The sequence below is a fragment of the Atractosteus spatula genome, chromosome 28, assembly GCF_055471065.1.
Source record: "Atractosteus spatula isolate fAtrSpa1 chromosome 28, fAtrSpa1.hap1, whole genome shotgun sequence".
NCBI lineage: Eukaryota > Metazoa > Chordata > Actinopteri > Semionotiformes > Lepisosteidae > Atractosteus > Atractosteus spatula.
This window is the reverse complement of record NC_142733.1, coordinates 5,242,302-5,266,852: the sequence shown is the minus strand read 5'-3', so window position 1 is coordinate 5,266,852 and position 24,551 is coordinate 5,242,302. Positions and strand designations below refer to the sequence as shown.

The 24,551-nt window shown below is 47.0% G+C and overlaps 2 protein-coding genes across 2 annotated transcripts; both read right to left on the bottom strand.

The window, feature by feature from the left end:
* Positions 1-6,306: 6,306 nt before the first annotated feature.
* Positions 6,307-14,071, bottom strand: marchf2 (membrane-associated ring finger (C3HC4) 2). The gene is made up of 5 exons (XM_088907880.1): positions 13,866-14,071; positions 10,776-11,034; positions 10,239-10,434; positions 8,693-8,902; positions 6,307-7,359 (listed from the first exon to the last, which is right to left on the bottom strand). Exons 2-5 carry the CDS (start codon positions 10,949-10,951, stop codon positions 7,201-7,203), a joined length of 741 nt encoding a protein of 246 aa, XP_088764006.1. The 5' UTR covers positions 10,952-11,034; positions 13,866-14,071; the 3' UTR covers positions 6,307-7,200.
* Positions 14,072-15,465: 1,394 nt separating this feature from the next.
* On the bottom strand, positions 15,466-23,720 carry LOC148813821 (ras-related protein Rab-11B). Its single transcript, XM_088907879.1, has 5 exons — positions 23,526-23,720; positions 19,743-19,938; positions 18,584-18,777; positions 18,215-18,295; positions 15,466-17,860 (listed from the first exon to the last, which is right to left on the bottom strand). Exons 1-5 carry the CDS (start codon positions 23,563-23,565, stop codon positions 17,715-17,717), a joined length of 657 nt encoding a protein of 218 aa, XP_088764005.1. The 5' UTR covers positions 23,566-23,720; the 3' UTR covers positions 15,466-17,714.
* Positions 23,721-24,551: the final 831 nt, after the last annotated feature.

Sequence of the window (24,551 nt, the reverse complement as noted above, 5' to 3'; positions counted from 1 at the left end):
GCTGATCCTCGCGAACTCTTGTCTTCCACCACAACCATGCATCTAGGAATGAGCGGCTTGCTGTGAGTGCACAAGGCCTGGCAGCAAGAAGGACAAAAAAAAAGCCAGGCAGGAGAGGCGCGACAGGCTTTTGCACACGATGGTTAATAATTTTTGTTTTGGAGGTTCCTGTTCGGTTCAGGCTGCGTCTCAGTTGTCAGTGTTATTGCTCATTAGATGCGTCACTCGCAGGTGACACAGTGCACCGTTTGCCCTTAGCACTCTGCTGCTGAGCAAAGGGCAGCCTTCTCTGCGTGACAAACATGCAAGCTCCCCCAACAAGCTCAGTGCACAATAAATTAGAGCACAGCCTTCAGAGAACGAGACAGACCTTTTGCGTATTCCCTAAACTCCCACTTTAAATACAATCTGCTTCTTCAAAGCCTGTGGGAAAAGCAGCAAAAGCAAACCTTCATTTCCCTCTCCTCCACGGAAAGCCACACAATGTTGCAATAAACACAGATACTGCATATGTATTTTACGTGGATCGTGAGATACCCATTTTTGTGACCCGTTGTTCCTAAACACTTTTAACATTAGTTAAAACTTTTAACAAGTTTAAGGTTTTTTTGCAGCTCTTTAGAAAGTTGTGGACAACACTGGGATCCGTGACCCACCGTGACCCACGTTGCTCAGGAATGCCGGACAACCAGCGTTCATTTTTACCAAGACCAGGAAATAACCACTGAACAACAGGATCCTGCCGGAAAAGAGCTGCGCTGGAGCTCATGAGAGGAAGAGGGAATTTCCTATATGGAATGCTTCATTAGCTAGTTTTATCTCCCCAGTGTGTGATCTTTCTGCCCAGCTTTCACTAGATCTCCTCTACATTTACTAAGAGTGTTGCAGACACAACATTCATTCTTCTCCACTGCACATCAATAACACAGCCAAGTACGTTGCAGTCTTTCCTCTGCGATTTCCAATGTGCCTGGCCTCTGAGAGCCGAACTGGCTAGAATCGCAGTTAAAACCACGAGATTTGTGAACCCCCCACCAAAAAAAAAAAGAAAATCCATAAAAATGATGTCATTTATTCCTTTTACAACAACAGAAAAACAACTTTGCATCAGTCAAGGATTGGGAAGCTTGGTTTGCACGTTACACACTTCACATTAACGCGTGACAGAACGACCTTCTAAAATCCACTATGCACTTCCATTGAAAAAATCAAAGACTAATAAAAGATTTAGAAAAGGAATCCCTTGTAAGGTTTGGATTATGAATTTAACAAGCATCTGGACTTTTTTTTAAAGTCTTAATAAAAGTGCCATAGGTATAAGAACATTAAAAAAACATGCACAATTCTTTGGAAATAAATACCTATCCTAACTAATATAGCCTCTCGTAATACTGAAGATTAGAGTCTGCTCACCTGGAGTCTGAACCACTACAATCTCTGTCAGCCACAGGGACAGAGGTGAAAGTTATTGGCAACAGGCCCTGTGCAGTGCATTAGCACAAATGCAAGTAAACACTTTGGTTTATACCTGAAAGCACAAGCTTACAATACAGATGGACGACCCTGTACGTCATACACTTAGGGTGCTTAAAATCTCCACAGGAAGCAACAGGGATTTAGGCACCTAAGTGCTCTGATACATAGCCAGGAGAATGTATTTCAATTGACTTGCCTAGTCTGCTTATATCTTGGACACACTTAAGCACATAAAATATTTTTTTTCTTTCTAAAGCATTATCTTAGTGTTTTGTTTTTTAAATAAAATAATATTATAGGCATTCATTGTTTCAATAACAAATGCACGAGAAGCTACAGCCTACTTTGCAGTTTTGGCTACACATCAATGTGAAATCAGGTTATTAAGCACAACCCATATCATTATATCGGTTATGGGTTCGAGGACAGAATAGTATTGAATACTGTACTGTATATAGTGTACAATATATAGTATTGATATATTAAAGGAAAAATCTGACTGACACTCTCCAAGGTACTGAGTGTGCGTCATCAGCAGACAACCAGAAAGAATTTAGGGTTTGTTCCTCAACACTCTGTATTCTACACCCATCATCATTCAGCAACAACAAAGAAAAAAAAAAGAAACACACCCTAAGCAAGGAAAGATAAACAAAATTTGCAGAAAGCAAGATGACAATGCCTTTTAGTTGAGTATTTTCTATGAGTGCTCTCAAAATATTTGCAGGAAATATTCTGACGCACGCATCTGTCTTCAGCAGGTTTACCCAATATCAACGAGCAGTTTACCATATAATACCACTCCACAAGACCCAGGATGTCTATCCTAACAGGATACAGCCCTGCTCTGCCAAACCCCAGGTGCCACTACAGATGCCCATCACAGCTTCATCAGCGCCAGGGGACTGATGACCAAGACATTGGTAGTTCCTCTCAGGTGTGATTTTGCACCCTGGTAAGTGAATCTTTGAGTCAACATTTCTGCTTTCTAATTTGTACAACAGGTGGATTTACCAAATGCCTTTTTCCTATTCAAACTGTACTGCCTATGTTTTTTTTACAGTCAAGTGATATTTTTTAAAACTAATTGACATCTGAGACCTGAAACTACTGTGCTGGAGCCAATAAAACTCCAGACCTATGGCTCAGGCACCAGCAAGAAGGATTCTCTCTTCCCAGGGCACTGTGTCCATGCCAACCCCGCAGGCATCGGTGCTTTCCCTGGCAAAAACTGCTGGCACAGACAAAGGGCAGCAGCTTTCTTGTGAACACGGGGCAACCCTAAATATGCATGCACACAGGCTAACATTTCAGACATTATCAATCAATCTCCTATTTGCGGCCTAGCACGTCACAGATTTGTATAGCAGTGGACGGTATTGCACAGACACCGTTGACCAGGTGGGTGGAGAGAGAAGGAAAGCACAAACTCCCAGTGGAAATCAAGAAACCACTGGGGGTTCCAGGCCCGATGGTTGCCCTGTGTCTAGGTAATGGATTTGTGTGGCACTGATTGCAGTAGATTGTGCAGAATCTCTGCAAGGGATCATGTGTGTGTCATCGGGGTTATCTCAAGGAAGCAGCTGAGCCTTCCTGCGTCTGCCATCCTGGATCCAGGTTCGAATGTCACAGGCAGCCAGGACAAGCATGCCCGGCATCAGATCCCAGTGCCAGGACCTGGGCAAAAATACTGTGCCAGGACACAGTTAGGTATGGCAATACTACCATAACAGTTTCTGCTACTGATATTTGGAAAAAAAAACGTTTTTCTTCTGTGAAACTACATTAGAGTGAAATTAAAAACAAAGAAAACAATTAGGGAGGAATATTTTTAATTCCTCCTATTGCTACTCCCCATCTGCTGAAATTAAAAGGTAGTTTCTTTAAAAACGTTGACTCTGGAGGTTATTTCGTGCTTTTGACCTATTTACACGCATAAAACCCAACATGTTTGTGGAGACACAAATCACCCAAAGTCACAGACAATTATCTGTACATTGGAATTGAGGGGGAATACACAGTAAGTGCTAAAAAGGAATGCCAAAATTTGAGTCTCTCTGCATCCAGTTCTAATTGCACTGGACCACAGTAATTGGGATGCACTGATAATATTCTTTTGATTGAACTGAATTCAATATAATCTAACTGTCCACGCTGAATTAGATCAATGCACCGCTGTGTCTGCATCTTGCAACAAAATTACTCAGACAGACAGTTTTGACCGTGGAGACTCAAAGACAAACAGGACCCCTGTGCAGCCTTGTGGAGTTTGAATATCTGTGTAAGAGGCAACAGGATCATAAAAAAAAGAGCCCAGAAAGTGTATCAACAGAGCCCCATCAAAACACAAACATACTGCTTTCAAAACCATTTCTTCCATCCCAGTGAAAGTTGTCACAAACTTAACTTGTTTACTGTCAAGATGAACAGCGGTCTTTGCACAGATTAACACCCCCCTCTATTATTATTAGAATTAATTAATAGAATGAAGGGTCAGCAGATTGCTCATTTTGCATAGCTGATACAGGGAGATGGACAGTATTCTCCCTGACGGCAGTAAGATCTGTGTGCATGAGAAGACAATAACTGAGGCTGAGGGATTTACTTCCACTAGTAACTGGTTTACACATCCAATAAACTCCAAGGACTTATCCTTCAAAAAATGGGATAATAATGTTTTATAAAATTAACACCCCCAGCAGTAGTAATACTAGTAGAACAGAATGCTGGTATTATTGAACAAATTCCAATGGGAAAGACTTATAGAACCCCCCCCCCACACGCACACACACACAAAGCCTATATTTTTGATTTACAGTGCGTACAGGGATTCAGGAATTTCAAATTAAAGTGCTAGATGAATCACTTGTTTTGAACGGAGGAAACATTAATGCTTTCATTGTGAGAAACCCTTCCATGCAGGTGCAGTTCGAGAGTTTGAAGCCTGTTTTACTAATTGCATGTTCCTTCCCATCATCTCTGTATTGGCTAAGGGAGTCAGTAGCCACAGAACACCTCATAAACAAAACTGATGACGAAAAGACAAGACGTGTAACTGCTCAGCTCAAAACAGACCAGATGGGGATGAGTCTTGATTTAGAAAACAGAAAAACATCAATTCCATTAAGGTTCAGTTTACCCACAGAAATACCCTCAAATAGGGTGAGCTCGCAATTTCACAGAGAAAGCAGAAACAACAGCACACTGCACTCTGGCATACTCCCGCTTATTGTAGAAAGACTAAAAAGCAGGCCTGATAAATGTCTCAGACTGAAAGGCCAGTTTTCTTGTCTCTCCAAGGTACGCGAGTTTTGCACCCTGCAATGTGAAGGAGCTTCTCCCTCATGTTTGGCCACTGCCCATGTTTTGATGCACCTCTAGAAAATACATCAAAGTATACAGCAGAATCCTGTTATAAGCCCTCGATTTCAGGAACCTGGGCGAAACTCTGCGTCGATGAAAACGAATCACGAGCCAGCGTTTCAGGGCTCACTTTTCACCCCTTCAAAATAAAAAAAAAAACAGCGAGAAATATTAGCTGAGCCAAATGCTTTCTTCCGAGTACTTCCGAGTACTCCAGCAGCACTAAAAGCACACTCCAGCGCTCTGGCGAGGACAGCAGAGCGTGGCTGTCTGGTCAGGAGTTTGGCTATAGGTTCTTTGCAGATACATACATACCTAGCCCACAACATGACATCTATTGCCTACAACAATTCCATCTCTGTTGGGTTAACTGCCTGCTTAGATTCCGCAAAGCTGGAACGCCACAGAGACGCACTTGTTTCTGACACTTCTTGTCAAACCGCAATTCCACCTTTTGAATTCTTCATGCATGACTGCCACTGGCTGTTAATCACATGCCCAAGTCACGCCGGGCATTTGTGCTGCACTTAAACATCAACAGGGTTCACCGATTATTCAGTTTATACAGTGCAGGATGGACACACAGGGGTTGCCCAAACAATGCCAAACTTCAATGGCACCTTTGCCAACCACAGTACCAATATTAACAATGGGCCAGCTGCCCACCACCAGCGTATTTCTGTCTGGCGGAAAACAATTCTAATTGAAATGGATGTCATTAGATTTAGAAAGGTATGGATAAATATATGGCTATCCAGGCCTATATTTAATGTTTATGTCATCTAGACGCTTACAAAAGCTTTTATAGTTTTGTCCCACATTTCATATTCAAAGCCTGTGGCGAACCCGGTTACAAACTAATGAAATTAACAGGCTTACATCTCCCGTGCTTGCATTATGACCGAGCAGCATGGCGACGAGAGCGTTGCTGCCACATTGCGCTGGGACCCTGGGTCCAATTCCAGACCTCCGGCACTGTCTGTGTGGAGTTTGGATGTTCTCCCCGTGTTCGTGTGGGTGTTCTCTGGGACCTCTGGTTTCCTCCTTCAGTCCAAAGACATGTTGGTAGGTTAATTGGCTTCTGGGAAAACTTGCCCTGGTGTGAGTGTATGTATGTTTATATGCGCCCTGTGAGGGACTGGTGTCCCGCCCAGGGTGTACCCCGCCTTGTGCTCACTGCTTGCTGGAATAGGCTCTGGCTCCCCAGCAACCCTGTACTGGCTAAACAGAATAGAAATTGATGGATGGATGGCTGGTATGGCCTTCGTGACAATACGCCAGAACCGCTAGAAAATGGTAGCACCTCGGTGTTAAGATCGAGTAAGAAACTCCACCTTCAAGACCTCTCCATCTCGCCCCTGGGTCTGTGCGTCTTCATGGTGGAGACAGGCTGCCTTCCTTCAAGCTCTTCTTTGTTTTCTGGTAAGTCGCGGGTAGGATGCTGTTGTTGGCCATTTATTTCTTATCTTTTTTTTTTTAATTCTTCTTTTAATTTTTTCCTCCAATCCCCACAGACCAAAAATAAAAGTAATAAAAGTCCCTTCCCCCCCCCCCCCAAAAAATGCTTTCTGTGCATGCATGCAAAAACTGCGTGACGCGTGTGTCCCATTGCACACTGTAAGAAGGACACGGAAGGTCCCCAAGTGTCTTTTTTTATTGCACACTCATCCTCCAGGAGCACTGTCACTTCTGCTTTCAGAGGAGGGTGGGGGGCTGGGGGCAGAACTCTTTTTTTTTATCCCGCAAAAATCCTTGGCTAATCTGCCTCCTCATTTTTGTTTTCCCCACCCGGTTGGCTCTGCAAAACAACGGGAAGTGACGAATCGGAGATCATCTTCAACTGTTCCGGATCGAGCGACGCGGCGGAGGAGCTTCCGTTCGGATTCGGGTACGGCAGGTTCCACACTTTCGTACTGTTCCGAGACTGCCGAAACCACTGTCCACGGCCGGCCCGATGGAAAGAAACCGTTCAGAAACAAATTCTGCCTTGTTTGATAATAGCTTCGTGGATAATGAATGAGCTGCTCCTTTCTTCTGATGCAAGCAACACAGCCCCTCATAGCTCAATCACGAGCTGGCCTGGGCTCTCAGACATGACTGTCCCATATCCTTGAGACCCACAAAGAGGCTCAGCACTGCAGTGCAGCTCCTTTGGATATTTGCTGGATTTGTTTCTAAAGGCAATGACAGGGTAATAACAGTAAAGGGATTTGTAAAACGACTTAAAAGAGGCGGGAAGGTTTAGTACTTGAACGCATCCAGAATCTTTTCATTGTTCAAGACTCGGTGACAGTGGAGATGCCCCCCTTCCCCCGAAATAAAAACCGAAATTCCCCCTTATACCCTCCCCTTTCACGTAACTCATACAATGGTCTCGTCGGCCGTTTTCTTCATCAGCTTCGTGGAGAGCAAGGAATGCTGGGTAGAGTGCACGCCCTTGGCATCGGGAATCAGCAGGCGGACTTTCTGATTGGTTCTCCTCCACTCCGAGTAGAGCTGGCAGTGGTAACGGAATGAAACCTTGGGGAAGAGAGATTCAGACAAAGAGGAACATCACCCTCTGGCCCTGTCGAAAGTTTCAAAACTATAAAAAAAAAACATTTGCCCTCCTCATGCCCTCACTTTACAATAAAGGCACTCGAAAGTACAGTCGACTTTTTATAATGTGGGGGATATGGATTTTGAGTAGCATGTAAAACCAAATGTGAAAATAGTCAGATTTTACCCTATAACTCTTATAAACCTTCCCCCTATTAACCTCTAACATGAATTCAGGATATTAATTATAAAAAAGATAAAATAAGTAAATTAAAGTAAACAAGGTGACTGGACAGGCTCACTAACTAGCTCTCGTAGGTGTGCTTGACGAATTTCAGGGAATACATCATTTTTTTAAATATTTTTTTTTATTTTCCGAAGGCAACCGTGTAAGCCTGTGACCGTGTGAGCTCGTGAGCTGCGAGTCTGCTGTCTGTGCTGCAGACTCTGGAACAAACTGCTCTGGAGGAGCAGAAGAAGAACTCCATATCGGTTCATCTGTTCACGGGTCTTCTCTGTTCCACCCTGCTCCAAGCAGGGTGACAGCCAGGACAAGACGATGGCTTGCACAACTGAAGTGGATAGAAAGCCACAGTGCTATGGGAGTCCCACTCATCATCATCACAATAATAAATGTAGCACGTTTCCGGACCCTCCACTCAGAGCGCTTTACAGGTCATGGGGATCCCCTCCACCACCACCAGTGTGCAGCCCCACCTGGATGATGCGCCAGTCCGCTCCCCAACACACCAGCTCTCAGTGGGGAGGAGAGCAGAGTGATGAAGCCAGTTCAGAGATGGGGGTTATTAGGAGGCCATGACTGGTAAAGGCCAGGGGGGACATTTGCCCAGGACCCCAGGGTAACACCCCTACACTATTCAGTGCCCTCTGCTTCATACGTAGGTAGGTAGGTCCCCTTTTCAGGCCATAAAGGCCCCTGGGGAATGGGGGGGCAAGGGCCACCATTTTTCCTCGACCATCCGACACTGGAGGTGGAGGTGATGTGTCATAGGCTTGCAATACATCACCGGATGTTTTGTTGCCTTGTTCTGAATTGCAGAACAAAGTGCTGCGTATCCCTGGAAATTGAGTCTATTTTGTGATGTAAATTGGAGGTTTTGCACGATACTGTGCACATTTTACTTTCATTGACAAGTATATGAAACGCGCTCATCAATGCCGATCCTTTCTCACTGAAATATGAAAACTGCGCCGCAGTTCCCCTCTCAGTGCACGAGCAGAAGAAAAGCCGCCTCACGCCGCTGGTGGCTGCGGCAGTGAGGTAGGGAGCGTGCACGCGCGGGCGGGCGGTTACCAGGGTCCAGAGGACGTAGATGGTGAAGAGTGCGATGGTGAGGGCGATGAGGCCCACGGCCTCCAGCCGGCTGTTGAAGTGCAGGTGGTCCTGGGCGCCCCGCAGACACAGCCAGCCCGAGATCGCGGCCAGCGGGGTGATGAAGAGGAAGCACACCATGTCGCAGAACAGCGTGCGCTTCTCGTTGCGCGGCCCCGGGTCCCGCAGCCACTGCAGGGGCAGAGAGAGGGAGAGCGGTCGGCGGGCCCGGTCCTGCTCGGCCCCCATGGGGAGGAACAGGCCCCAGTGAACGCTCAGGGCTGGGACAAGCCCCCCCAGGGCACCCAGGAATGGCTGGTTTCAGGGTTCGAGCTCTTTCAAACAGGCAGGGCTCCTGCACACAGCGAGGCTGCTAGCTGGCCTTTGTCCTGGGTCAGCGTATAGCTGTTTCCCCCGGAGTCTCCAGATGAGAAAGCAAAGGACACTGGCCGTGTGGGAGAGGACAGTTCACAAACGCCACTCCCGGCAGCTTCTGTCGCCCCAGTTAAACTCATTTTATTAAATAACCTGGAAAACAGGACGTTTTCAGCAGATCTGATCCGATCTGTGATTTAACTGACCCCAGTGGCATTCGGGCTCCGCTGTGCCCTGCAGGGACAACTGAGCTGCCGGGAGACGCAGCGCCACCCGCAGGCACCAGTGTGATGTGCAGGTGCGGGTGTGGAAATTTTAACACTTCCACTGAGTTTACTACAGGGCTCCAGAACACTCGAATACCATGGGCGACGCTTGACCTTTCAATAAAGCAAGCAAGGATCACTTTAAAAGTACATACATATAAACCCATTTTCCAATCCACTTCTTGTAGTACATGGTTGCGGGGGAGCCAGAGCCTAATCCGCCAAGTGCCGGGCAAAAGGCGGGGTACACCCTGGACGGGACACCAGTCCATCACGGGGCACACACAGACACACACACCCACACCCACACCAGGGCTGGTTAAGCTACCACTATGTCTCTGGACTGTGGAAGGAAACCAAAGCACCCGCAGAAAACCAATGCAAACGAGGGAAGAGCATGCAAACTCCACACAGACAGCACTCCAGCTCTGGAACTGAACCCGGGGCCCCAGCGCTGCGAGGCAGCAATGCTCACCATTGGGTTTCACATGCACATACGCAAAAAGTCAACTTATTTACATTAAAAAGGACATACACATACAGGTTTGCACTATGATACATGCCCCACATGACAATGAATCATAACGGATACGTCTCAGTTTATCTTATCTTGAAGAATTATTAACTCATCATAAAACATTTTTCTTCATGAACTGTTTCACCTACTGGAGAGCTCAAGGAGCTGTTATACCACAGCACACTTTTTGCGGTCAAGAGGATTACTCGAAGGGACAAGCGTGTGATTTGGAATCACAGCAGACATCTTTTTCGGGAAAAGTTTTTCACAGCTTGGACAGGCTGGCAAAGGAAAAGGTGTCCTGCCAAGCCCCGCAGAAGAGAAACGGGAAAAAAAACGAGCCCCCCCTGCAGGACGAGGCGGGGGGTACCTCTGTCAGGGGCCTCGGGCGGCGCTCCACGGTGAACTCGGTGTGGCACAGCTCGCAGTAGCTGGTGTTGGAGGAGGAGAGCCACTTCTCCAGACAGCTCTTGTGGACGGTGCCCAGGGTGCCCGTGCAGTCGCAGGGGGAGAGCAGGCCCTCGCCGCTGCCCCCCTCGTGGCAGATGCGGCAGATGGGCCCGTCGCTATGGAAACACGGCAGAGCACCAGTCAGGCCGGCCACCCAGAATGCACAGCGGGCCCCAAACCCCAAACAGGTCGGATAACGACTTCACGACCGCTGCAAACTCCCGAGCCAATCGGTTGCCCCTTTCTTGTTGTTGCGGAGTTTCACTGAAGACCTGGAAAGATGAGCTTTTTAGGTCGTTTTGTTTTCAAGACGTCTGGCTTGACGGAGTAAACAATTCGGAGGGACGACCCCTCTCGGCTCGGGAGGGTCTGTTCCTGTCCCAGGGACGAGCACCCTGCCGGCTCCAGGACGGGCTAAGAGGAAAGAAGGCGGGACTCGGCCGGAGAGCGGACTGACCTCTGCGCCCCCAGAGCCTTGATCACAGTGGACAGAAGGCGGCCGTCCTTCGCGGTGACCTGGGTGATGTACTGCGCCCGCCGGATGTCCGACTCCTCCACCGTCTTGGAGAGGGCGGCGTTGCCCGCGCAGTCGCACAGCGACCCCGGCAGGTGGCAGCACTCCCCCGTTGTCATGGCGACGCCCGGCGACGCGGCAAAGGCGGGGCCAAGTCAGCTCCCTCTAGACACCGAACCCAGAGGTCAGGCGTGACCTAGGACTGGACACACCGCCAGGGCGTTAGCACCCGCGCAAGGAGGCCGGGACCCGGCGGCGCTGCCACTTGCAGACCAAACCATTCCCAGAGAGAATTTACAGTCGTTAGCTTTGGTGACCCTCGTGCATTTTCTCCTGAACCTGAAATCCCCCCTGTCTTACGCACAGCACGTCACCGCCAGGAACACGATCGCAGCTCGTGACGCCGGGCACATCGCCCGGCACACCCACACCAGCTTCTTAGGAAAAAAAAACAAAAACTTCTGAGTCATTAACGATAGTTACGAAGGAACACTTGGATCACAAATATGTATACGAACTGCCAGGCATTTTTTAACACAAAAGGCCGAGCCGGTATAACAAAAGCAATGGATTTACACAATACCACAGCTCCACTGTTACATGCAACTCTCCCCACGCCACAGAAGGTGGTTATGGGTACTAAAGTAAGAGACATGATTGCGAAACAACTGTCAAGTGAAAGATCACCCGAGCCACGCAGTCGAGTCTGCTGTATAAATATAGGCAGGCAAACAATAAGAGACCATTGGGGCCCCCCTCTCTTGTTTAGTTCAACCCTGGATTTTATCTCATTTTGAGAGCTCTATCGGCGTCCGAGCAGACACAGCAGGACTATCAGGAAGTCTGCGTGCTTGTGCAGTAAAACAAAAACAAATGACTGAACTGCTCTGAGATCTCACAAGAAGACACCGGGCTTATCTGTGCTGATTAGCGTCTCAATCTTTATTTCATTCCATGGGAGCGGGAGACATAGTCAGCCTTCTCAGCGTCGAACAAAAGCATAAGCAGTTCGAGAAATAAAAACGGTCTGAGTTGGTTTTCACAAACTATGGGGGGGGGGGGGGGTGGAGGAAGTGGGGGTGTAATTGACTATCCCTTCCCTGAAATTCTGCCAAAACCAATTCTCCACTGTAGCTGCTGGAGAGACAGGAAGAGGAAAGAGGGGATTCTACTTTGCTCAATGGAAAAAAAAACAGACACAGACCAGAGCCTTTTCTGGATCCAGGTCCAACCATTTCCTAACTGCCTTATCCAGCTCAGGATCCTGAGGTAGCCAGAGCCTATCCCAGCAAGCAACGGGTGCAAGGCAGGATACACCCTGGACAGGACGCCAGTCCATCGCAGGTCACACACAAGACACAGACACACCCAACTGTCCCAGAAGCCAATTAATCTACCAGCTTGAATTCTGTCTGTGGGAGGAAACCCACACAAACTAGGGGAGACCATGCAAACTCCATACAAATGGAGCATTATAGGAGCATAAAGGCATGTACGTCCAGGTTCAGAGACAGTTTCTTCCCACAAGCTGTCAGATTACTGAACTACACCCCTACCACTGGCTCACACTGATGTGTTTTCTTCTAAGATGTATGTTAATTTAACTTGTTGTTGCTGCTGCTGCTGGTCTGTGTTTTTGGTTTTCCCTTAATGTGTTCTCTGTATTGGAGCAGACATGCAAATACACATTTCATTGCACTTGTGCACATGACAATCAACTGAACTGAACTGAAATGGAGTTACTTCAAACATGTCGGAACACAGCTGGAACTCACTGCAAAAGTGTCTGAGAGCCCCATCATTCCCACCAGCATCAGTTCAGAATAAACTGATCATCCACCGAGAGCCGTCTACCCAGAAACAGACTGCTCAAGTTGAGGAGAGAACACACGCTCGGTATGTTGAAGTAGAATATTTTTTTAAAAACCGATTTGCGTAGCGTAGGACACAGGGTGGGGTGACATGGGTAGACAAGAGGCTACACCAGTAAGCAAATCAATTAAAGACATTGGCTAGTGTCAGTTCACTTGAAACAAAAACCAGAAGACAAAGCAGTCACCCAGGACCAGTATTCAGAACCACAGCTGTAGAGAATGGGACATTCCTGCAGATAAACTAGCTTATTTTCATACGGGGATGATCCTTATATGGGAGTTGTTATGATTTCCACCTTTCAAAGACGGGGCCAGCAAGTCTTTGGAAATTAGGAGAGAACTGGATCACAGAACAGATCCGAACCCAGAACAGAAATGGACCCAGAACCCAAGAACAGCGCTAACGTCACACATCGACCCCACATCAGCAAAGGAAACAAAACCTGTTGTGCCGAAAACCCCTCACGATTTAAGGCGCTTTGTGATGGAAGGACATGTGATTGATACCAACCCACTGCTTCGGCATTTTTTGCTCCGACTATTCAGCAGAGCGGCGAACTCCGGTGTTAATCAAATACTATCCCGCCGATGGCGTCTCTTGTTGCTTTGCTTTGCACGCTTCTGTATTGCAAAAGCCCCACGTATAGCGCACAATCGCGCAATATTTCATTGTTTCACTACAGTGAAGCCGAATGGAGCAAACAGTAACAGCTGTAGCAGTGCCTGCCTCAAGCCGCCGCAGAGACACATTACAGAGCCCACGGCGGCCTGTTTGAACACCACAGGCGTCTCTGCCCCCGACACGACTCGTCCCGGTCCACCTAATTCGGGGGGTGACATCGGTCCGACGCACTGCTGCTTAAAGGTCAAAGTGGACGTGGATGTGCGTCCAGGCACCAGAGTCAGCCTGATGGCTGTGACGGAAGGCTGTCACCACCTACAGCCCACCCACTCCCCCCCGCTCCGAAATCGTCCCTACGGGCCGTGTGTGGTTCAGTATTTATGTTGGCTATGCTGGCTCAGCCTTTTCAGCTGTTTCGGGGAAACATTTTAGCGCAGGGCTAGCGTGCGTGACACCGCGCCGATCTTAACAGGCACACATATCTGTCGCTACGCGAATCATATGCTCCAGGAAACACATCTAAAATTGATAACTCACCGCTTTTCCCCCTTTTCATCTTTCGCCGACGTCATCTACCGCGCTATCAAAGGCAGGGGCACACGGCGTGAGTCTTTCGAAATGTCCGCTGGTGGCTAGAAATGGAGTAACTGTCGCCGTTCCGCCTGCCTTAATGCTTTTATTCTTCTTATCGTTTCAGACGACAACAGCCTTCTCCTGCCGTTTGCAACCATCAAGCGGCCTACGCTGTTGCCGCAATCTACCGCCCTTCACGTAGAGGGTGGACATCACATTGTTCGTAACCACGTTGGAGAATCCCAGAATTTGGCGTATCCGACGGAGTCCCCCTGCGAGCGGACTATGACGGAGTAGCCAATCAGTAATCAAGAAATCGAAATTGACGTTACCCTAGACCAATAAAATGGCAGTAGGCGAAACCTTTGTCCCGAGCAAACGGGAACACTTTGAACCAAATTTCCGTCTTTCATACTAGGCATTAAAATGTCCATTTGGTAAGATTGTTGCCATCTGTTTAAAAGACAGTGTGGCCGTGGTATTAACTTGCTAAACTGCGCCTCCGGAGGACGAGCGCCGATTTAAAATATGGGCTGGTATGCTTCTGTCAACGAAGTTAATTTGTTAATAGCTTGCACGGAAAAAGGCGAAATACGACGCCTTACTGTGATTAACGGGAAGTGTAATTAACACTTCATTTTAAGTCACATCCTCAAATGCAGGAGGGACGGGAAACTAATTTTTGCCCAGTGGACACACGGCAACCTGGTTTTGGAAGAAAAAGGTTTCCAGCCCAAGCGAATTTTGAGCACTGCATATTTAAGACGCAACGAAATGTTATTTCGAGCTCGGCTACGCTGGTATGAATGCGGGTCTCTGTACGTCTCTGACACGGTAAACATTATCACCGTGGAATACCTGTTTGTCAAGATCCGGCTGTGCATCTTTGGAGCAGGATGTACTTTTAAGAGAACAGAGAAGGCTGCATGGTGACACAGTGGTTTCTACCTGGCAGTGCTGGGACCCAGGATGGCACCCCAACTCCAGAACTGAACCCACAATTCCAGCCTTGGGGTGCCATCTTGGGGTCCTGTCCAGGGTGAACCCCAGCTTGTCTGGAAGGCTCCAGCTTCCCAGTAACCCTGGACTGGAAGGAGCAGTTAGAAAATAGATGGATAGAATCCTGAACCTAAACACGTGGTGGAAGCACTTCTTAAAATACTGTGGGAGCCGCTGGAAGGTAAAGATCACTTTATTGGCCCTATACAATTTCATGCAGCAGGAATTTGTCTTTTCGCATACCCCAGCTTGCTCTCCATGAGACACACAGACAGGGAGAGAAGCTGGGGGTCAGAGCACAGGGTCAGCTATTTAATACAACACCCCTGGAGCAGTTGGGGTTAAGGGCCTTGCTCAGGGGCCCAACGGGGTAGGATTCCCCTGCTGGCCGCGGGATATGAACCAGCAACCTTCCAGCCACAGGCACAGATCCTGAGCCACAGAGCCGCCACAGGACTGAGGACTGAAGAGGTGATGCAGGACTAGAGGGTTATCACACAGCTGAATCATTACTGTAAATGTGCATGCAAGTAGAGGGAGTAAATAAACACACTGACACAGTATCTTTACTTAGGTTTGGCAACATATTTATGCACCATACATATTATCCATGCAGAAATTAAGTGACGCATATATATTTACATAGTGGATTGCACTTAACAGAAATACATAAACAACCGCAGATAAAGGGAGTGAATGAAATCTAGCAAACATAAAAACTGTCATGACTCACTTTCCAGTGTTATAGATGAGAATTTCAAATCTAGATCTTCAAATGCACTTCAGACTTCATCTAGTATCGCGATACCATTATTTAAGCACTAGGTCGTAGATGCCAGGTATAAATACAAGGAACGTGATTGATTGAAAAGAAAATTCATTAAAAAATTGTGGTGCTCAGCTAAACTGTTCATTCCGATATGCTGTAAATACAAGATTTGAATCCACAGACACCCAGTTTAGACCTGCGTTCTAAATGGTTTAATGTTTTAACTACTTTAACACCCCAAAAAGCATAGAATGTCTGAAGAAGTCAGTTTGTGTTGCATATGAACATAGCTTCTCCTATGAAGTCACATTACATTTTCATGTCTTCTTTTATGTTCTATTTAAAAAAACTGTTTTAAATAAAAACACTTGTGGCTTTTTCTAAGGCAACACCAAGACCATGGAAGGCTGGAACAGTGCTTGCAATGCCACTAGTCGTCACTTTGGGAAAACATGACAAAAGTCAGACCCTCAAGGACAAGAGAAACAATGCCATTTGTTTACAAAGCTGTAAATAATCAGAAGATTTCAGGTTATATACATGATAGGTATTGCTTCTATATTAAATCTCTAACATGTCTAAGATTATACTTTACAAGGAATAAAGTGAGAGCACTGACATGCAAAAACTGAAAGGGTCAACCAGTCACCCCCATTGTCCACTGATCAAAGGCCATCGATAGGAAGATACAGTCTATCGCTGTGAGCCGTTGTAAATGCAAGCGTTACAGAGCGTGAAATTTTGCATTGTCTGATGCAAAGCCACAGGGCTTCAGAGAGGATTAAGTCATTATGTAAACATCTGGGTTGTCACATGGAGCAAATTTTTTTTAGTGTATTTTGTCTACTTGTTTCTTGAGTAGAAAATCAGATGTAACCAAGACAGACAACGCTATTAGACAAGATAGTTAAGAAGATGATAAGAAACGTCCTGTTATTACCAGAAGCAGGTTTAATGAGCCAAAAGGGGGGAGCATAACTGAACGCTGCTGTAAGGCCTTTTCTTCTCACTTCGAAGGAACGTTTTATGGTATTTTATGAAATGCAATTAAAACACCTTTCAAGTGACAAGAAAGGCAACCAGAATTGACTAACCATCAGCAGGATTCAATCCAGGTAATTTTGCAACCAATGAAGCTTAAGCCAACCCAGATATCTTGCCATTAAGTTTACCATCTCTGTTCTCTAATACAGAACAGAACTTGCAAAAAGCTCCTCTTCACAAAAGCTGCTTTTTAAAATACATTTCGTACGATACCAGATGCATTGCTGCGGTATATAATTAACTTTATTGACTTTATTACGAAGTTTGACTGGCGAAACAATCCGCCATACAGTGCAGGAGAAAACATTTAAAAAGCACATTCACAAATTCTCAGGAGCACTGGTGAAGACTGCTAGACTTGAGGACAGTGCAGTTAAATGTCATGACCACAACCAGTATTACCAGAGCACCGCTGGCAAACAGTACATAACTGTACTGCTCTGGTAACTTGGTCCTCACAATTAAGGCTGCCAGTAAAGCTAAACCCCTGCCTCCTTTCTGGTGCCGTCACAACCTTATTACATGATCCACTTGAAAGCATCTTTTGAAACACCTTTGTACAGGTAAATTTATGGAAAGATTCCACTAAGATTCCTGCTACACTTGCTCATTTCATGCCCTGCTTGGAACAGGGAACCCGAGGAACTGACTTCAAGAGAGGCAGCACCTGACAGACTGATCCCTCACCATCCCTTCACCAGGAGTGGGTCACATGATCAGTGCAGAATTTCCCTGGACTGAATAATCTTGTTACAGTAAAAGGGGGAAATTCAGAGGCTCAAGGAATAATGGGGAGGGGGGAGAAAAAAGGAAAGTGAAAAATAAGGAAAAGATGACAAAAAGGAATGTTAGCATTAAAGTTACAGCTTTGAGAGATGAAGAAGATCCACGGAAATCACAGGGAATACGGGACAGCAGCTGCACGACACTCAGGGGCCAAAAGCGGAGACGAAGGCTGGAGAAAGTGGGATAGGGGAGGGGGGTCCCGCAGAGATCGGAGGTCACAGGTTCTGGCAGCACTGCAGTTTGCTGGGTCTCTGCCCGTCAGTGGTGGGGGGCACACTGATGTCCACCACATTGTTGCCTGGAGACTCGTCATGCGCCGACCGGTCAGCGATCTGCTTCTGTGATACAATCCGGTAAATCTCTGCGGGGGAGAAAGGGGAACAGTCACTAGAAAGGAGAATTAGACTCCTCCAGGCCAGCACACAGTTCTTCCACCTGGACATCAACAATTCAGAAATCCTGGGAGAGACGGACACTACTGGACAGGTCAAGTGTGATTCCCTAAAACATTTGTGTCAAGACCAGGAAAAGCTCTTGAAGACTGAATGACTAACAGTTAGACGATGCAGCGCATGCTCCACCTCAAACTCAATATTTATGAGTTCTAAACATTAAACAAACTACAACTCCTGAATTCATGCAGTTCTTCCCCGAATGTGCTGTAAGAGAACAGCAGACAGCGAGCATGCTGCTTCTTTTACGGGACAGCTCTCACCTGTGAGGATGTTTTTGAAAGCCTCTTCTACGTTGGTTGAGTCCAAGGCAGATGTTTCAATAAATGATAAGTTATTCTTCTCTGTGGACAAGAGAAGGACAGAAGCCATTAAGTCTCTGAGAGACGGGGAAGTAAAATGCAGGAGTGCCCTGCAGCACTGCGAAGAGCCCCCCGCCAATCAATTCATCTTCAGAAGAGAGGGTCCATCATGCGGCCTGGCCTTGTTCAGGAGCTCCTGTGCTCTGAGAACCGACAGTCTGGGGTCTTTCGCCACTCACACCTTCCACACAGAGCTCAGGACAGACTCCCCGCCTCCGGTCTGTCCCAGGATCCCTCCCATAGCTCCCCGTGTGCCAGGGAAGTGCCTACCTGCGAACGCTCGAGCTTCGTCAGTGGGCACCGCCCTCAGGTGGCGCAGGTCGCTCTTGTTGCCCACCAGCATGATGACGATGTTGTTGTCCGCGTGGTCCCGCAGCTCCTTCAGCCAGCGCTCCACGTTCTCGTAGGTCAGGTGCTTGGCGATGTCGTACACCAGCAGGGCCCCCACTGCCCCCCGGTAGTACCTGGAACACAGAGGGCAGGTCAGAGGTCAGAGGACCAGTACTGAAGCTCAGGTGCGTCAGACAAAACATCACGTCTCCGGTCACACTCGCACCCAAATACCACAGCACAGGCTCGCCCCCGATTTCTGAACGTAACTCACTGCATGAAAAGTGCTCATAAAAGTGAACATTTGTAAATCAAAAACTCCTATTGGCAAATTTGATTGATTCTCCAAGTTTCAGAAACATCACAATCATTTTCAAACTTATTTTTATGTAGCACAAAAGCATCACAGAGACATTACAGGTATAACAGTATCACTTTTTGTTCATTACTCACCATTAAAGCCTAGTTAACCTAACACTTTCAAGATGTGAAATGATGTTTACAGAAATTATGCTCTGGACATTAAAAACGGGTTTGCATTTCATAAAATGCGTCCAATATGAATTTGCACAGAATCAGTGGTGAAAATTCATAAATCGGTTGCTCATAAACTGAGCGATGTCTGTATTATTTGGGAAATAAACTGTAACTCTTAGTTCTTCAAAAACTCCAACCAATGAAAGCCCAGAATGAGAAAAACACTTCCCAGATCAATGACTTTCCGTGGAAGTTAAAAACCAGGATGAACATTCACTTGGAATTCCTGGTAGGTCCTGGATCACATACCTCGCATTCCTGAGATCCCACAGTCTTAAACTAAGGCCTCAGGGTGGAAAGGACCCTACAGCAGCCTGATGTTTACATCACTAAGGAACACACTACACAATGATGACGTCCCGAGTCCAATATGACAACAAGCCCTTAACCAACTTCTCCACCAGTCTTCTCAAGGCACACAGGGAGCCGCACTGGGGAGCCGCTACAGAAGGGGCTCCCGCAGGAAGCAGTGGCTGTAGGAGGGCGAGCCGCTGTCTGACCCCCCTCCCCCCACCCCGAGGTGCACCAGCCACCCTGTCCTCTCCCGGGGCCCCACACTCACGCGGAGGTGATGGCCCGGTAGCGCTCCTGCCCGGCGGTGTCCCAGATCTGGGCCTTTATCGTCTTGCCGTCCACCTGGATGCTGCGGGTGGCGAACTCCACGCCGATGGTGCTCTTGCTCTCCAGGTTGAACTCGTTGCGGGTGAAGCGGGACAGCAGGTTGCTCTTGCCCACGCCGGAGTCGCCGATCAGCACCACTGCCACCAACACAGACACGGTCAGAGGCCACCCTGGTGCGCCCTGCTTCACGCAGCTCCCAGGACCTCCCTGTTCACTGCTCGATTGACTCGATTAGTTAAACCGATCAGGCTCCTGGAGATCAATTAAATACCTCAATTTCTTCTTCTTTGGCTTTTATAATCTCTGTTCTGTTCTCCCTTCATTTACGTCAACTATTTTTTTATCACAGAAAAAAATTAATACACTAATCCATAAAACAGTCAGTAAAAGACTCAAATACTTAGCTTTTTAAGAAAACAGAACTTTCACATGTAAGTAAATCTGACAATGTAGCTATAATAAAAATGTTCTCACCTGCTAACACTTCAAAACAGAACACTGATCCTTTTAACACAGGCAGAAGAAAGTGGTTCACTACTTAAGCAAATAGCAAAACATTATATTCAGGGTTAAATGCACATCATTAGGCAAAAAATACTTGGATAAAGCCCACACTTTTATTGTTGTTATTTTCTAAGGGTGATTGAAATTTTAATTCAGTATTCATTTATATTTGTTATAGCCAGATGATTTGTTATAAGTACTTGAATAGTGGACATCTCCACTCGGGGGTATGAACCCCATGACTGCAGAAGGCAGAGGAAGCAGAAGTGCAAGCAGACTGCTACAGCTCACTCATCTTTTAAGACATCACAGCCCCATACTGGAAGACAGGTGCACCCCCCACCAGCAGGGGTCACTGCGTTGCTGAGAGCACCCTGGCGGACTAACCAGCACTCCACCAAGCACACAGCACCCCGTCCCTTAGAGAATCTCCATCAGTCAACTGGTGACATGACCCAGCCTCAAACCCATGATCACAGAACTCAACCTGAACGAACCACCGGGTAGGTCTTGAGGTTCCATTAACAGAAACCGCAGTTAGCGCTCAGTTCAACCACAATAAAATAGAAATCAAAGAATACACAAAAACATCTCTACCAAAAATTAAAAATTTTTCCTTTAAAATAAAGTATTTACAAATAATCAGGATGGCCTACTCTGCAACGCTACTGAATACACTCACCGCACGAATCGCTGAAAATTCCCTTCTTTCCAAATGGGAAATTTGGAGAAAGAAAATCAGAGACACCCTCCACTTCTGCTTTTAGCCATTAGTCATTAAAAATAAAATTACTGACAGTGACTGAAAGTCCCATCGGAAATGATCTCAGCCCGTTTGGCAGATTTTGATTTACAGAAGAAGTCCGTCAATCCAAGCCCAAGAAAACACTTGGACTAGCACTGTTATGCTCTGAAACTCAGGACGCAGTGAGTTTTAGTCGCTTAGTCAAAACAGCTGAGCCAGCACAGTCCACGAGTTGTTATTCCAACGCTATCTCACACCTCTCTCCCCCTCATCTTCCCAGCGTTCGGTTTGTATCGGCTCTCGACACAGCCCTCCCTCTCCTCTTTAAAAACCCAGTTTGTTCTTTTCAGGAGATTACCAGCTGTCGAGAAGACCAGAAGCCCACTGCTTAAAGGCAGCAAAGAAATTAGTATGTATTTGGGTTAGCAGGAGATTTACTGAACCATGAACTCCCCCCATGCTTCTATCAAAAATCTTAAAAGTTCAATCAAACGATGGGTTGTCAGATCGGTTTACTTTGTGGTAACATTCAACAGGGGAAGCACGACTCCTTCACCGTTAATACATTTAAATGTTTTGACACTGCTAGAGGAAAGTGATTTTTTTTTTTAGACTTCACAGAATATTCACAGTTTCAACTCACAACGGAGACTCCTGTTAGTCTACATTTCTAAAGAGCAGGTTGCACAAAAGGGAAAGCCAAGAGGGTAAAAGTCTTGCAAAGGCAGGAGAGACCTGACCTTTGAGTTCCACTCAGCATTTTTACTGCCGTCTCAACATGCTTACAGCATTTTTATTTTCTTTTTAAATTCCCATATCACTCCCCCACTACCACCACAGCAACAGCATAACATAAGAACTTTTTTTTTAAATTAAAACAGCAGATACCAACTTCAGGGTTAACAGGGAGAAATAACTGCAGCTCATTTATATATATTTCCCCTATTCTGTTTCTCACTCTGAATGGGTTGTTGCCGCAAAGCAAAACAGGATGTTCTTTTCAGGTTGAGTGTAAAAGGCACCGATTTAAAAGGCTTCCCACAAAGTACAGTGCTCCTATATTAAACGTTCAAGCATGCTCTCTGAAAAGCAAAGGTGCCTTGAATCTCCTCACCAGCCCTTAAGTTTCTACGCTACACCAGATGGAAAAGCACACTGACGGCGTCATGTTGTTTGTTTTTTGATGGGGTCCTGTAAAACGACACGCCAGGAGACCGCAAGGTGAATTAAAACCTTCAGATCGGTGCCTCCGAAAACAGACGCAGACCGCAGGAGGCGATGGTTTGCGCGAAACCAGATCCCCAAACCGGCGCTGCTACCTACAGCGACTGAGACACCTGCGCAAAAACGCCGAGTCCGCGGGCAATTCAAAAAACTTTTAATTCAACAGACTGCAGCAGATGCGGGAGGTTGCGCTTAAAAACGGTATTTCAGAGCCACCGACGACCCACCTCCCCCGCTTCTCCACTGTAAACTTAATTCCAAGATCCTTGAATAAACAGCAACGATCTCCTATCGTCCATTTATATTTGTCCTGAAACTAAAGTGATAGCAACATGCGAGGGGTAAATGCACGTTCATCAAAAATTCAAAAGCAAAGGATGAAATTAAAAAACACACACACGCGCACACGTTTGCCGCTTACACTCACATTTGATCTTTAAAACCCAAACTTCATTCTGAACATTTAATTCATGTATTTTTATTGGGGGGGGGGGGGGGGGACAGACACACGCAAGGTAACGGGTACGTCTTCTGCCCTGCAGGTATATTAGAGGGAACTTCTGTTTTCCCCCGACGCATCTGTAACAAATCCTTTCGGACCAAAAGAAAAAGATAAGAAGACGGGGATTAAACCACAGACGGCCGACTGGGTTTCAAGGCTGTTTCAACACTTGAAAACCTCTCGCTGGCGGCGAGAGCGCCGCTGTTGTGAAAAGGGTGCGCCGAGCCCAGCTTAATCATCGAGCCCAGCGCCAGAGAAGAAAAACACCCGGCGACATCTCTCGGCTCCTTCTGAACACAAACCGTGCCCTACACGACCGAACCCGCACCTCACAGCAAACGCTCACGGCGCCGTCCACCAGATGCACAAAGCACGTCGCCTTTTTTTGTTTGTTTGTTTGTTTGGTTTGTTTGTTTCTTGTAACAGACGCCTTCAAGACACACGACCGTCTCCGGGGTCGTTAATGCCGTTAAAAAGCGGAATTACGGCGTGCCCGTCGCCTCCCCAGCCACGTCGTGTCCGACAGGACGGCACAGGCCGGGCAGGAACGAGCCGGCCAGGCGCTGCCTCCTCCCCGGGCCCCGGGCGCAGATTCCCGGCTGGGCGTTCGGGGCAAACCCGAGGCTTCGAGGGCCGCGGCTGGGGAGGCGGGTAAGAGTGCGGCTGCAATGGTCGACCGACTCCGCTTCCTCCTCGGAACCAGCCCCCCGGGTCCCCGCACAGAACCCCCCCCGACGACACGCACTTACCCTTAAATAAATAATCGTACTCGTCGTCTCGGGTTCCCATGGTGTTGTGCTTTTTGTATTTCTCGCTGATCGTTTTTAACACGGTTTCTCTTTTTTTTTTTAAATTATTCTTTTCCTTTCCTCCACCGCCGCCGCCACCACCACGGACAGAGACGCTCGCCCCAACCGGCAGGAAACCGAACGGCTCCCAGCGCTGACAGCGAGCACAGGCACGTGAGGCGAGTGACAGGCTCGGCGGCCAATGGGAGGCGAGTGACAGGCTCGGCGGCCAATGGGAGGCGCGCATCGCACAGCCGGGGCCGCTGGGGCCAATCCCACCCAGATTGACCGCTCGCTGACCAATAGCGACTCGTAAAGCCAGGCGATGGGTCACCGAATAAATAAGACATGTATAAAGTAGGGATCGAATGGTGTGGAGATGGTAGATGTGCGGATGATAAAACTGAGTGGGAAAGGTAGCGGGAGCCAGACTGATTTGTACTCTCAAGGAGGGGACTTTTTCTTGCGTTTGTTGAACGGCTGTTCACACTCTGACCGGGCTGAAATCCTGACAACTTTATGATTTTACCTTACTGACGACTCAAACTGTTCGCTGTGCTTTGCTTCCCTTATTACAAAGCTAAAAATGGATGTACTCATATCTATGATACTGTTATAAGCCGTTATGTCGACGCGCTACTTGAAAACTTCTTACTTTTTAGAGTCGTTCTGATGCATGGATATTCACTTTACAAAAATGTTAAGTCTTTTATGCATTTTTAGTATGTATACATGACAATCGAAATATGGATCGTCTGTGCTTCAAGCACTATAGCCAAAGGCTAGATCATGCACATTCCATTAAACTACGTCCACATTGCTTCATAATTTTTCATTTAATGACGGAAAACAAGACGACTTGTTATAAAGTATTTATTACCACAAAAACTTCAAACACCATGCGTGAAATAATACCCACAAAGCATTTAATACAGGAACACATTCAAAACACAGATAATTACGTCAATTTTGAAATTGTAATTCAAA